At 40.9% G+C, this 15,687-nt stretch overlaps 1 protein-coding gene across 1 annotated transcript; it reads left to right on the top strand.

Annotated features, from left to right (window-relative positions):
- The first annotated feature begins 5,552 nt into the window (after positions 1–5,552).
- On the top strand, positions 5,553–7,102 carry il12ba (interleukin 12Ba). The gene is made up of 7 exons (XM_070542014.1): positions 5,553–5,640; positions 5,725–6,003; positions 6,087–6,192; positions 6,257–6,498; positions 6,578–6,750; positions 6,838–6,959; positions 7,027–7,102. Exons 1-7 carry the CDS (start codon positions 5,553–5,555, stop codon positions 7,100–7,102), a joined length of 1,086 nt encoding a protein of 361 aa, XP_070398115.1.
- The last annotated feature ends 8,585 nt before the right edge of the window (positions 7,103–15,687 follow it).

Raw genomic sequence — 15,687 nt, 5'->3', positions numbered from 1 at the left:
CAGTGTTCTGCAGCGCACGTTCTCTTTGAACTTGATATCAAATTTTCGCCTCCTCTTTGTCTCCGCACGGTTAAAGTTACCCTCGCGGTCTATCACTGGCAAATCAAAAGTGAGACGATGACACAACCGCCCCCGTACTTGCTTGTTACCACATTCCACCCGGCCACAATAAGAGACCGGCCATTATTCACCTCCGCCGACTCCGACACTGGCCAAAATATTAGACCCGGCCGTTAATTGAATACAGTCCTGTATTGGAGGATTTACGATATATATGTATATATATATATATATATATATATATATATATACATATATATATACATATATATATGTATATATATATATATAATTTTACGACGTTGTCACTTAAAGCTACATTGAGTCAGTGTTTTTTATTTAACAGCACTTCTAGTGGTTGAAAACTGTATTGAACCTTACGCCGTTGTTTTCACTTTCGTTTTTACGTCCGAGAGCACCGCTCCTTGTTCATGAATGTGCACCTCTAGCCGACAAACAGAGCTAAAATTGTTTTACAATTATTATTCTCGTGTTATTTTTTGTATCTCTATATTTTAATAACTTCCATGATAAAAGTCACCAACTTTGCATCTGTCTAGGTACATCCTCAAATGCTCACGCATGCTCTGACTGACATCTGTACGTAAGCAGATGTCTAACGCTGTTGGCTAATGCTGAAAGATGGTCAGTTCTGATTGCATGGAGCTCTACAGGATTGGGGAAGAGCTTAGCATAAGAAAACAGACATATTACGTACATTATATTACAGTACATGATAAGATTATCACTTTAACTGATTTCCCCTAAAAAAAGTCATACAGCTGTTTCTGCTGGTGTTCCCCAGGGCTCTGTCCTTGGACCTCTCTTATTCATCTACATTCTTCCACTTGACCAAATCTTTCTTAAATACAAGACAAATTTCCACTGCGACGCAGATGACACCCAGATCTATATCTCCTCTCAACCCGATGCAATCTTCCCTCCAGCCTCCTTGTCCAGCTGTCTCCTTGAGATAAAATCATGGTTCTCATCAAACTTCCTGAAACTCAACAGCAAAAAAACTGAAATTCTAGGGAAACCCTCCACTCTGAACAAATCTCCCAGCATATCAATGAACATCGATAATTCCTCCATCCTTCCTTCCCCCATGTCATCCTAGACAGCACTCCATCATTCAAATCCCACATCAACATCATTGGCTCAGCCCACTTTCATTTACACGACATCAGCCGACTCCGCCCCTCTCTCACTCCTCATGCTACAGCCATCCTCGCACACAGCCTAGTCACTTCTAGGACTGATCACTGTAACTCTCTCCTTTTTGGTCTCCCCCATAAATCCCTTCATCTGCTCCAACTCCTTCAAAATGCTGCTGCACGGATCATCACTCATACCCTCTCCAGAGATCACATCAGCCCTGTTCTTCAGCGTCTCCACTGGCTACCTACTGAACACAGAATCTCCTTCAAAATCCTGCTTCTTACCTAAAAATGTATCCACTCTTGCCCCTCCTTGCCTCTCTGATCTCATCCATGTTGCTGTCCCATCCCGCTCCCTCAGGTCTTCCTCTGCCGTTCACCTTGTGGTTCCTCCTGCTCGTCTCACCCCCGTTGGAAACAGAGCTTTCAGTTGCTCTGCTCCTCGGCTCTGGAACTCACTTCCTCCTGACATCCGAAACACAGACTCTCTTCTCATTCAAATCCAAACTCAAAACTCACCTGTTCAAACTGGCTTACACTCTCTGGTCCACAAACTCTCCACTCTGTAATTTACAGTATATTCTTTGTAATTCTATTGTTGAAATGATCTTATTCTTATTTACGTGTAAGTTATATCATGTTTTGTGAGGTGACCTTGGGTTTTGAAAGGCACCTATAAATTAAAAGCATTATCCATTTATTATTATTATTATTATTATTATTATTATTATTATTATTATTTGTATATTTGTATGCTTTCACTGAAGTGCCAGAATCAATCCATGCTTCTAAGGCAGTTTCAGGGTTAGTTTATGGAAAGCGTCCTTCTGATGATGTGGGCACTTCCCAGAAGAACAATCTTCTGGATTTCTTGGACTGTTGGGTTTCCAGGAATCTGTTTTGTTCTCTTTTCCAGTCCCTTCTTGATGAGGCCAAGTGCACCCACTACGACGGGTATTGTTGTTGTCTTCATCCCCCACATTCTTGTGACTTCTATTTCCAGGTCCTTGTACTTTGATAGCTTTTCAAGCTCCTTGGTGGTGACATTTTTTTCAGATGGGATGGTCATATCAATCATGAGGCAGGTCTTCTCTTCTTTGTTTTTGATGACTATGTCTGGTCTGTTGGCCATGATTTCTCTGTCTGTGTTGATTGCCATGTCCCACAACACTGCGATGTTGTTGTTTTCAGTCACTGTTGGTGGTTGGTGGTCATACCACTTATCTGCAGCTGGTAGATGGAAATGTTTGCAAATCTTCCAGTGGATATAGCTTGCTGCCCTGTCGTGTCTGTGGATGTACTCAGTTCTGGCTAGAGTGGGGCAGCCTGAGACAATGTGGTCAATGGTTTCTTCATATTGGCTGCACATTCTACACATGGCGTCTGTTCCGTCTTTAATGATCTTGTGGTGATATGATCTCGTTGACAGGCTCTGGTCTTGTGCTGCTATCAACAATCCTTCAGTTTCTGCCTTCAGTCCTGCACTGCGTAGCCACTGATGAGTATGATCTTGTTCTACATCAGCTTTTTTTACTCTCAAGGGGTATTGTCCATGCATTGGTTTTTCCTCCCATGTTTCTCTCATCCTTTTTTGTGCCCATTTCTTTGCCTCCCTTCTGGTCCTCTTGGCAAAGCTTGTTACTGTTTCTTTCTCTATTCTTGCCACCTCTGGGATGTTTAGTTCCTGTGCATATCTTATAGCTTCTTTTGTAACAGAGTACAGCTTCTTTCGAGCTTCATGTTGACAAACGAGGATCAGTAGGGCATCGTCTGTTGTTTCAAGGTAGGTTTTCAATGCCATTGTTGTTGTTTTGTAAGCCATCTCAAGTTGGATAAGTCCTCTGCCTCCAATCTGTCTTGGTAGATACATTCTTTCAACATCCGCTTTTGGGTGGTGCATTCTTTCAGAAGTCAGCAATTTTCTGGTCTTGGTGTCTAGTTTCTTTACTTCTTTAAGTTGCCAGTTGATGATATTAAAACTGTATGTAACCGTTGGAACAGCTAAAATGTTGATGTCTTTGATCTTATTTGCAGCATTGAGTTCACTCTTGATAACAAGCCTAACTCTTCTGTAGTACTCTTTTTTTAACCTTTTCTTTCATGGTAGCATGTTGTATTCCATCTCCTTCATTGACCCCAAGATATTTGTATGTATCCTCTTGATTGAGCTCCATTATGACAGTCTCTTGGTCCAATTGTATGTTTGATGTTGATGTGAGTTTTCCCTTTTTGAATGTAGCCTTTGCACATTTGTCAAGTCCAAATTGCATGCAGATGTCATCACTGAAGAGCTTGACTATTTGCAGTAGTCCCTCTTGTTTGTTATCATTTTTGGCATAGGTCTTCAGATCATCCATGTAAAAAAGGTGGTTGATCTTCTTGCCTTGAACCTCATAGCTATGTTCACTGTTGTTTAGCATGGTGCTGAGTGGGGCTAGACATAGACAGAAAAGGAGAGGTGATAGTGAGTCTCCTTGAAAGATACCACACCTCGCTTTTATTGGTCTTGTCTTGATGGATCTTTCGTCATAAGTGAGCATCATAGTGGTCCTCCATGATTCCATACTTGTCTTCATGAATGTAATGAGAGTTGGTGAGATTCTATGAAGTTCCATTACTTTGATGATCCATGAATGTGGTATGCTGTCGAAGGCTTTCCTGTAGTCTATCCATGCTGTACTCAGGTTTTTCTTCTTCCCCTTGCTGTCTTCCAGTATCATCTTGTCGATCAGGAGTTGGTCTTTGCTTCCATAACTACCTCTCTTACAGCCTTTTTGTTCTGGTGGTAGCATGTTGTTGTTGTCGAGGAAGGTGTATGTTCTCTCTGTGATAATACTTGTGAGAATCTTGTACATCGTTGGTAAGCATGTGATTGGTCTGTAATTCTTAGGGTTTTTTGTGTCATTGGTCTTGGGTAGCAGGTATGCTAGACCCTGTTATTATTATTATTATTATTATTATTATTATCATAATCATCATCTAAGACGGAAAGTCAAAATTGTGGCTTTAAACGTTTTATGTTCAGTCTAACCTGGCCTTATTTGAAAAGGTTAGGTGACTGCTATTTTAAACAGCTAACTGTGTATAACTACACTGTTTGGAAAGCCAAATTCAGCTCCATGAGCCACACCCACACCTGATTACTGCTGGAGCTGCAGAAGAAATCACCTGCCTGACCAAAGGAAGTAGGTTAAAAGATCAGATCGGGGATTGCCGTGCCCAAGAACACAATAACTGTCATGGATGGAACTGGGGTTTGACCAGCAACCCACCAGTAAGCTGTAGAAAAAGAATATTGTGCCAAAAGTAAAGCATGGTGGTTATGATGTGATGATTTGGGGTTGGGACTTTTTCTTCATTTAATGCCGATGCGATGCAAAGGATATTACAGTTACTACAGTTAAGGGTGGATTACTTTTCCACAGACAAACTTCATCCAAGATCATAAAATAACTTACAATAAATAGGTGGATATTTTTTATTTCCTCGGTAAAACAATGACATTGTTGTGATTTACAACGGTCGTTCTCTACCTGTAGTTCCCACACGATTGTATCTGAAATATTCATTGTGGTGTGTTTGCGTCACACTGAAGATTTCCTTCATCTTCTTCTCCCCGCTATGGTTGTAGCTCAAACGTTGTATCATGTTTTAAAATACAGGCTGCAGCATACAGTTTCTGTTTTCCTATGTAAAAAAGTCAGCTGTTGGAAATTTTGGAAAGCTTGTCAATAAATAACCAAACCGATCTTCCCATCCAGGGTGAACTAAAGATCTTCTTGCCCAATGAGAAAATGAAACGTATACAGGGACTGCCACATGGATATTAAAGCATGCAAATGACCGAGAATACGTCAGAGGTTTTATTGTGCTACTAGTTAGTGAAACACACAAGTGGAAGTGATCTGTTGACTAAAAACACTTTTTATTAAGGCAGCAGGAAAGTTCCTGTGGATTTTTTTGCCGATATGGGGAAGTTGGTCAATTATGTGACCTATAAAGCCACATTGAGAAACATGAGGGCTGTAAATCTGGAACAAACTCACAAGGTAAGGTGACTTGTGACTGAGATGCTGTCTGGGTTGTTAGGGGAAAAAATAAATTAGGAATTTTGCTGCATTTCTGAAAAAAATAACTGTGTAATTTCAATATTTGTTACATAAATTGGTGGGAAATCTCCTTTTAAATTTAAATACTATTTAAATAAAATAGATGCCTTGAGATGAAATCAAATGAATGGTTTAATTTGAATAAGACCGTTTTCTTCAGAAAATTTGTTTTTGTTTTTTTGTACTCTGAATTTTTTCCCGTTCTTTTATTTTTGTCACCCAGATGAATTTGTTTGTCTTCTGCGTCTTCTGTCCGTTCCTACGAGTAAGCTGTTCGAATCCTCTGAGCCACTGGACTCTGCTGCCCAACGGTGCATTTCATCTCCATCTAAACATCTTTTCAGGCATATTTTGTTCCCAATCTTTTACTATTCTGTGTATTTGTCCCATGGTAGTCCTGGTTCTGGAAGTGGATGGCACGTGGGGTGACCACCAATTGAGTTGTCTGGCAGAAGATTCTCTACACAGAGACAACCAGACTCGAGATATTGTTTGGAGGAAAAATGGCGAAGAGGAAGCACATGGCAATTCATACCAGGTGCGGTTGGTGGAAAGTTTGGGGGGGGGTAACTACACCTGCCACAGCAAGGATTGGTCAGTCCTAAATCACACGGAGGTCTTGATCATGCAGCACCAAACCAATAGAAGGAGGATTCTTGAAAAACCCGAGCAGGGTACGACATGTTCCAGGACACAGCCTGGTGTATTAAACCAGATTTGATGCTAAATGATCTCGTTTTCCTGCTTTTCCCATTAGAAGACTATTTAAAATGCTCCGCTCAGAACTACAGTGGAGAGTTCCATTGCTCCTGGACGTGGCACACCAGTCGTGTCGGCAAAGTAGCCTTCATCAAAGCTCGACAGTAAGACGTGTTTTACATGAACTTGTGAGTGCTTCATGTAAAATAACCTTGGCCACCCTTTCAGTGTGTCGGATGATAACAGCACTCTGTGCTCCGTGGATGCCAGCACCCAACAGTGGATGTGCTCCTCAGCTCACGGGAACTTTACCTGCTCCGTGGACAAGAGCGGGAACAGCATTTCCTGCCAGGACAAGCAGCACTGTCCATTTGCTGAGGAGAGCCAGCAGATCCACGTCACCGTCTACGTGAAGACCAGCCAGTTTCTGTTGGAGAGCTATTCCAAACTCTTTTTTCTATCAGAGATTGGTGAGACATCCTCAGGGAAAATATCTTTTCAATGTTGTTTTCATGCTTTTGATTTAACCAGTTTCCTGTGTCTTTGCAGTGAAACCCGACAAGGTGAGAATTTGGAAAGTCAACACAACAGTGGTGGAGTGGAGTTACCCGAGCTCCTGGAACACTCCCTACTCCTACTTCCCTCTCACGTTCCAGACTTTCCAGGTCAGGGGAAAATGCAGGGAATGTGAAAACCCATGCAAAGGTTCTAAACGGTCCAAGGTAAGAAGGAAATTGTGTAACAAAATATTAATCACATCACTATTTTATCACAGCATAACCATTTCAACTATAATGTTTATTTTCCAGACTGTGACAGTTCACTCCAGGGACATTTGCCTGTTTAGAGTGAAGCACAGGGTGAAAGCTGTGTGTGTGCGAGCCAAGGATGCTCTGTGTGACTCTCAGTGGAGTGAGTGGAGCCACGTCAGGTTGGTGCCTCTCTCTGGTGTAACATGGGATATTCCCTACGTGCTTACCTGACTTTCCTCCCACCAGAGAGCTCACACACCTTCCAGCTGACTCTCTGCAAGACCTTTCATATGATCACTTCTGCTTTGAGCCTCCTTTGTAAATTCTGCTGTTGGTTTATTTTCATAAAACCAGCTGAGTTTTGATGAAAAAAAATGAAGTAAAAAATATTGAAATGTCAATGATTCATCTCACTTATTTTTTTTTTTCATTTTCTTTTTAATTACAGACTAAGGAGAAGCAGGAAAAGCAATAAGAACAGACATCTGCAAAACTCTGTAAGAAAGAAGGAAAATGTTCTTGAACTCTGAAGAACCAAATATCTAAATCAATTCTTCAATTATTTGTAAACTTCCTAATCATCAAGTTTATTTATCTGTATTTAAATTGTGTTTTCATTCATGTAACTTTTATGTTTCGTGTGTAACTTTAAAATGAGTCAACATAGTAAACAAGTACAAATATGAAGTAAGTTTGTGGACATAAGGTGCCAAAATTGGTAAATGCTCAAGGCATATGAACATGTTTGCCAGGCCATACATACATACATATATATACTGTATATATATACTGTATATATATATATACTGTATATATATATGTATATATATATATATATATATATATATATATATATATATATATATATATATATATATATATATATATATATATATATAGATGTGTGTGTATATATATATATACATCAGTGGCGGCTGGTGAAAAATATTTTTGGTGGGGCTGTGCTATTTTTTATTTTTAAACAAACTTGTGCTTTCTGAGCTTTGTGCACAACTTCACTATTTCCTGAATTAAGCACAGCTCTTTTATTTCCTGTCTTACATCATTGGACAAACTGATTAATCCAGGTGTGTCTGACTATTGGCAAACTGCCTTTCGGACCAAGGTTGAAAAATACTGCATTAAATTGCACATAAAATAACATGACCATAAATGGTAAATAGGCAATGCAAGAGGCAAGTAACAAAAACATTTTGTTTAATTTCAACATTTGAGTGAACACCAAAAATTACGAGCAGGTCACTGTTACAGTAATGGTAGTAAACACCACTTAGACAAAATGCCAGAAATTTACACTGTTAAATATTTCTGGAGTGTTGTGCCAAGGTCAACTTTATACAAAGATCAAGTGGATGCATGTGTGTGTGTGTGTGTGTGTGTGTGTGTGTGTGTGTGTGTGTGTGTGTGTGTGTGTGTGTGTGTGTGTGTGTGTGTGTGTGTGTGTGTGTGTGTGTGTGTGATACCTCATTTGTACAGAAATTTTGCCCTTCTGTCCTTCTGAGTGGCAAAGCTCTCGATGAGCTTTTTATTGAAGTCAGGAATGTTTGTGACAAGCTTTTTTTCCCATGGAGAGCATGGCAAGAGCATTCAGCCCATCCTGTGTCATGGTGTTCCTCAAGGAAAGTCTTAATCCTCTTTAAAGTAGATAAATAAAAAAACAACAGATAAGTACATAGGAAACACTTTCATAGGAAATAATGTCATCAGTATCCTCTTACAAATGTCATATTTCCCAGTTTTTGGGACAATAAAACATTTCTGATTCTCAATCAGATGTTTTTACATTTGAGGTAAAATCAGAATCAGAAATGTTTTATTGTCCCAAAAGCTGGGAAATTTGTTTGCTGCAGCAGAAGTGTAACAAGTAAAATGGAATCAGATTGATGTATGTACAAATTTACTTGAAATACACATTTACGTGATTAAATATGTATAATAAGTATGTGTGTTGAAATTAGTTTTTACAGTTATTGCATATTAAACATGTTATTAAACAAATGTCCCGGTTTGTGGGACAACCAAGGATTTCTGATTCTGATTGTCTTGTTCACAGAAATGTAATGTACAGCTTACCTCTGCACCCAGCTGCTGTTCTCCCTGTCCAAACGTCCTCCGTTTCTTCCATTTCCCTCGTCGAGTTGCAAGGCAACGTTAGCTCTGCTGCCTAGCATGGCTAGCTTCACCGTGTTGTTGTCCATGTGTGCCCGGGATGACTCGTGTTTCTTCCCCTTCTCAGAAAAATGTTTCATGTCTGTAACTCCTGACTCATCCATGCCTATCTGTCCCAGCCGTTTTGAATAACAAACACGGAAAGCAAAATAACGCATTAGCGTGATTGCATCCAGCTAGCCAAGCCTTCCTGGTGTACCGATTTCGGGAGCAGCCTCGTGTGTACAGTTTACCTCTCTCCTTCTCCTGCTGGCTTATCTTTACGTCGGGCTGATCTGGTCCAAGCTCTTTGACATTTAGTTTTTCCACCATAGTTCTCCTCTCGAACGGATACTGGAGAAGAGACCGAACTGAATGCAGTGGCTGCTGAGATCCGGTATCCATGCTGGTTGTAGTCACTGGCGGTGTCCATGTTACATCTGCGTCACGACCAAAAACGACTCTGCCGAGTTCTACCGAACAGCAACCAAAGCCTTTGGCGGTAGCTCTATCGCCCATCATGCTTCTGAAACAACGCTGACGCTGATTGGATACATTCCCATTCCTACCCTTTGATTTTCTTGTCAGCAATTGGACGGCTGGTCCCATCCTGTTTGGGCGATTGAAACACAGCCCACCGCCTTTCTGTCGCCTCCACAGCTCGGCAGAGAGCTTCTGACCAATATAGATATATATATATGATTTGTTTTTGTTACAAAACACACAATGAACTTAGAATATGTGATTATTGTTAATTTTATTTATTCATTTTTTAAAATAAAAATTAAAAACACTGGGGAAAACTGGGAGGGCGGCGCCCTATCGCCCTCTACTGGCCAGCCGCCACTGCATGACATTCTAGCCCCCTTCAGACAGGCCATGAAAAACGGAAATGTTCAGGACTCTGTCCGTAAGACCTTTGTGTCTGAATACAAACATCCGGATAACGTTTTCTGTAAAATTAACCGGACGAAGCCCCTAGTAACAGGTCTGGACTTGTTACGGACAGGGTGGCTGCTTCAGACTGGTGAGGTCGAGTTCCGGACAAGGGGGAGGGGGAGGAGGGAGGGGACCGGGGGACGCTGTGCGCACCTAGATAGCTTGCTGCTGTAGCATGCAGCTCACCACGGCAGCTCACCACCTACGGTACCGTCTAGACTCGTGACGGAGCGCATCAGAACGCTTCAGTGATTCCTTTAACCATTGAGCTTCATCATCCAGGTCTCTTATGCATCTTCGTGTGCTTACGCAGTTTTCTGACCCGTTTTGTGCGTAAGCAAGCTTGATAAATGAGGCCCCAGTTCATTAAGCCAATCAGTAAAATGTTTCCTATATAAGGAACCCAGCAGGTTGCATCGAGTCACTGACAAACATCTTGTGACAGAAAAAACAGTCTTAGGCCACAGAAGCAAAAAAAATAATAATAATAGTGTTTCACTTTGACCAAGTAACCATGTGTCATCAAGTGATTTATGTCTTTCCCAAACCAGTTAAGTGACAATGTGACTTTCTACTGTAACTACCTCTATGACAGATCTCAGACCATTGGTGCAGGTTTAACCTCATAGATGCCACATGTTTGATATTTCCTGAGTGTATTTTACTTCATTATGAAGCAGCAAATTCTGGACATGCTATTCTGGTTTGAATTGACTTGCAGCATACACTTAAGCTTCAGATTTAGGTTTGATGACATGATAGAAAACACGTTATGTTCCTCTATAATTAAGTCATCTGAAAACTGATCCGAGACAGTTCCTCAAACGCTGCATAAGAGGAAGCTTTTCCATACAACAGCAGCTTTGTTTTTCTAATAATATAAACAACGAAGAACGTGATATGACTACCACTTTGAAGGTGACTTTCTTACTGTTAGGACCCCAACAGAAGATGTTAAAATGTGAAGGAGGGGGTAACATAAGAACTTGCAACAGTGGAATTAAAAGGTTTAAAAACAAGCTTGCAGACAGATGGAGAGCAGTAATAAAATAATGCCAAATGAATGTTAAACAGCTAAAAGACAACTAACAATGAAAACACCTGGTTCAAACTTTCACCAAACTGGAAGGTGCCATAAAAAACCCACAAAGTTGATACAAGTCCAAAAAGCCGAACAGACAACCTTTAAAAAACAACTAAATCAAAGACCATTAAGATCTTCACTAAGTCAACATGAATTGACATCAGAGGGAATGCCTTCACCACAAGATCCTTCTGGATCATTCTCAGAGTTTTAACTTTTTCAGTTAAATCATCTAAACACAAAAATGGGTTTTAAACGAATTCTGAGGCCTGGAGGACAGCAGAACCCCAGCAATGCTGCCTCCCAGACGGCAGCTATGCCCAGCTTCTTATCCCTGACGCACCTCATCAGGGAGATGCGACTCAGCCGCGCTCCTCCTCCTCTGCAGCCTGCAAGAAAGGAGGAGGAGGGGCGGAGTCCTGGCCAATTAACGGATCTGGATGATCCTGGCTCCTGCAGCTGAAGAGGCCAGGTTGCCTGACAGCTAAATTATTTTCAGATTTCAATAAGTGCATTGATAGAAGTTTAACTTTTTTCTGTCCTATGACTAAAACATTTTCTGATCACTCCTCCAGTGTTATTATTATTATTATTATTATTTTGTTTTCTACACAACAGCAGAAATGTTACAATTATGTATTCACCATTGTTACAATGATGTCACATACATTGTCCAAACTTTCCAAAAACATTCATCCATCCACTCTTTTGTGCGTTTATACTGTGTTTTTGTCTGTAATCCAGTTTTTGTTCTTTTCTTACACAGTTTAGTAAAAGTTATTTGTTTAACTTACGTGTTTCAACTAGTAGCTCTAGCCTTCCTCAGAGATCACCGGTGATGGTGGCGTCACTTCCTTTCATCCGCGGGCAGCAGAGGGCGACACCGTCCTCGGCTGCCCGCGGATAAAAGGAAGTGAGGCCACCATCACCGACGATGTGATGTAAGAAAAGAATTAAAAATGGATCCATCCATCCATTATGTGAACCCGCTTGTCCATGCAGGGTTGCCGGGGGGGGGGGGGGGGGGGGGGGGATGGGTTGCCCATCTCCAGCAGTCATTGGGCAAGCAGGCGGGGTACACCATGGGCAGATTGCACGTCCATTGCAGTTTCCAAAAACATTTGCAAATAAACTCTTCTAGCTCCCACAGTTTTTTTTCCCCACAAATGCTAATGATGCCTCAAGGCATTGGTATTTTTGTCGCCTATCAATTATGTTTGTCATCTCAATAAAACAACAATTGATTTTTCTCAAATCCTTCCAGAGTCCAAAGTGTGCACCCTTAAACTCCTGCCTGCTGTTCTTAACTTTTCCTATCGCTACTTGATGTTATTTCTCACATCCGTGTACAGCTAATTAAAATTAAACCATCCCAACACAGGCAACACAGGCTTTCAACTCCATCCAAAGGTTTTTCTTTGGGTTTGAGAGCTGGAGACTGGCTAGGCCACCCAGCTCCTTAAAATGCTTCTTATGAAGCCACTCCTTCTAAAATTGGTGTGTTTGGGGGTGTTTTCATGCTGAACGACCCAGCCACATTAATTCTTCAATGCCTTTGCTGATGGAAGGAGGTTTTCATTCAAAATCTGACGATATATGACCCCATTTATTCTTTTGTTTACACGGATCAGTCATCCTGTTCCCTTTTCACAAAACAGTCCAAAGTGTGATACTTCCACCCCCATGCTTTACAGTAGGTATGGTGTTCTCTGGATGCAACTCAGAATTCTTTCTCCTCCAAACCTGATGAGTTTAGTTTCAACCAAAAAACTCTGTTTCGGTTTCATCTGACTATATGACATTCTCCCAGTCCTCTTCTAGATCATCCAAATGCTCTCTAGCAAACATCTGACGGGCCTGCACATGTGCACACTTTAGTGGCCTGCAGAAGTGGCAGACCTGTTTACTCCAGCTCCATACAGTTGTGCTCTAATTTTTCTCTTAAAATCTGTTTTTTCCTGTCACCAATCTCTGGATTCTGTGGATTTCGTTGGACCTTTGTTTGAGCTAAAGTATAAGCTTTCTGCAACCTTGAAGCTATTTTGAATGTCCTCCCTCTCCTTCTGCCCCAAAATGACAGGCAGGGGCGTAGGACTGGGGGGGAGGAGGGTACCGTTTACCCAGGGCCCACTGCAGGGAGGGGCCCTGAGACAGCTTTGAATAAAAATGTTTTATTGTTGTTGTTTTCCCCCCAACTTACTTAATGTCTTAATAAACGTCCCTTTACCTGGATAAAGAGGTTAAGAAACAGAATTTCGCCTTAAAAATAATAACTGAATAATCTCTGAGGCATCTATCACCCCTTAAAAATGTGCAAAGTGGTTTAGTCCACACCAGCGGCCAGGGGCTGCACAGCCGCATGTACAGCTAATGAGACATCGCAGATGCCGACAGCCAGAGCTGGAGGCAGGAGAGTTAGTCATGTCTTTTTCCCAAGAAAGGGAAATCTGGCTTCCAGAAAAGAAAAGAAGGAGAAAAAGTTAATTGAACAGAAGCAAGTATTGACTAGGTTTTTCAAGAAAGACGGTGAGTAGCAGCAGAACACAGTTTTAGCTGATATTAGCTAGCTCTCAGAAGCTGCATTAATGTTAGGTGTTCAGTGTTAAACGCCTTTAGTTTCACCATCAAGATCAAATATAAATTAATTTGTGTTATCAGTGAAAACACTAATTAATATATCTTAGGTGTGTTCTTGCTGTGTCTTTGTAAATCCATGCTTTCGTTCTTTTTTAAACACAGAAACAGTTTTGTTTACCTGTTTGTAGCTACGGTTTCGCCGACAGCTGCCGGCTTCTTCAGGCTGACGCTGATGGTGGCGCGTCAATTCCTTCTCCGTTTATCTGCGGGCAGCAGAGGACGTTGTCGCCCTCTACTGCCCGCTCTCCCCTCTCCGACGATGCAGTCCCATGCGTGGTCCAGCGTGTAAACTCCGTCGTCCCTGTTCATGGTCCCACATCCACGTCTCCTTATCTCTATTGCTTCCTTGATCCATCTTTTGTATTTTTGTTGTTCGGTGGTTATGATCCGTGTGCTGTCCCAGTCCATTATATGGTTTTCTCTTAAGCAATGATCTGTTACGGCTGACTTTTTTATTGTACTTTCTGCTTCTTCTTTTGCTGCTCTTGTGTGTTTACGATTTGCCTCTTTCTCGCACTCCTTTCTGTGTTCTATTGTCCGTGTATTGAGTTGGCGTCCGGTTTCTCCTATGTATGTTTTATTGCATATTTTGCATGGGATTTCGTAGATGACTCCACATTTTTGTCCAGCTGATATTTTGTCTTTTGGGTGTACTAATCTGTTTCTAACTGTTGTGTATGGCTTTGTTGGTGTGTTTATGTTGTGTTTTTTCATTGTTGCTCTTATTTTTTCCGTTATGCCTCTGATGTATGGTAATAAACAAAGGAAAACAACAAACAAAAACAGAAAGCAAAGAACAACCCAAAAAAAGAACCAGAAACCCAGAAAGACAAGAACCAAAACCAGTGATAACCCTACCATACATCAGAGGCAGATAAACGGAGAAGGAAGTGACGTGCCACCATCAGCGTCAGCCTGAAGAAGCCGGCAGCTGTCGGCGAAACCGTAGCTACAAACAGGTAAACAAAACTGTTTCTGTGTTTAAAAAAGAACGAAAGCATGGACTAATTAATATATATATATATATTAATCAGAATTATTATCGCGGGCGGCCGCCTCTAATTAATTCGCGAACCTCGCAGTAAAAACAGGTTCACTCTGTGTGGATATTTCAGCTCCTTCCCAGTCATGGACCAGGACAAACTTGGTATCGATGGATTCGTGGTAATCTCAGGAATGAGAAGCTGCCACTGTTTTTCGTATAGCATGATGACACTGGTGTTAGAGGATTGTTATTGACTTGGTTAGATATTTTAAGCCTATTTTAAATTTCTTTATATTTGATCTTGAAAACGGACAATCTTATCATTTGGCTGATAATGCAGGGATTATAAAATTTAGAGTACATTACATTCACAGAGAGAACCTGGTTTATTTCATGTCATATGTATTTAATATATCAATATATATATATCAGTATTAGCAAAGCTTAACATCATGAACCATGACAGACATGACAGAAGAGCAGATGAAGATATCATGCCAGGCACTGATGAGAAAATATTACAAGGATCTCACAGCTGAATTTGAGAATGAGATGCTACACCTGAGAACAATATATGGTGCCACATTTCCACACATTCGGTCTCCTATTGAGCTGCTTAATGCCATCTACAGGATGCAATTACAGAGCATTTTTGGAGAAGTTTGTATTGGACTGAGGATATTTTGCACACTACCTGTGACTGTTGCTAGGGGTGAACGGGCTTTTAGCAAACTGAAACTGGTGAAAAATTATTTGAGATCAACAATGTCCCAGGATAGACTGAACAGCCTAGCTCTTCTTTCTCTTGAAAGCCAATTAGCCAAAGGATTGGACTTTAAAGATCTCATAAGTGATTTTGCTAACATGAAGACCCGTCAGTGGGCATTTACTGGAAAAGAAATTCCAGGATTTTTGTTTGAACACATTGTTGGCAAATAAAAATTATTATATGTGAAGTCTGGGCATTTCACTTTTATTATGCTGGCATTTGTATTTGCTCATTATAGAGGTTAAACTAAGATCATATTTATTATCTTGTCTTATGCCATGACATAAAATGTGTAAGAGAGATATTAAGTAATTGATCATGGGG

Source organism: Nothobranchius furzeri, chromosome 2 (assembly GCF_043380555.1).
Source record: "Nothobranchius furzeri strain GRZ-AD chromosome 2, NfurGRZ-RIMD1, whole genome shotgun sequence".
In the NCBI taxonomy this organism is placed as follows: Eukaryota; Metazoa; Chordata; class Actinopteri; order Cyprinodontiformes; family Nothobranchiidae; genus Nothobranchius; species Nothobranchius furzeri.
This window is presented reverse-complemented; position numbering and strand designations above follow the sequence as displayed.

Excerpts from the sequence above, each read along its gene's own strand:
- il12ba (XM_070542014.1), top strand. The coding sequence starts at position 5,553 with ATGAATTTGTTTGTCTTCTGCGTCTTCTGTCCGTTCCTACGAGTAAGC. Across the intron at positions 6,499-6,577 it reads CTTTTTTCTATCAGAGATTG|TGAAACCCGACAAGGTGAGA; the intron begins GTGAGACATCCT and ends GTGTCTTTGCAG. Across the intron at positions 6,960-7,026 it reads AGTGAGTGGAGCCACGTCAG|AGAGCTCACACACCTTCCAG; the intron begins GTTGGTGCCTCT and ends TCCTCCCACCAG.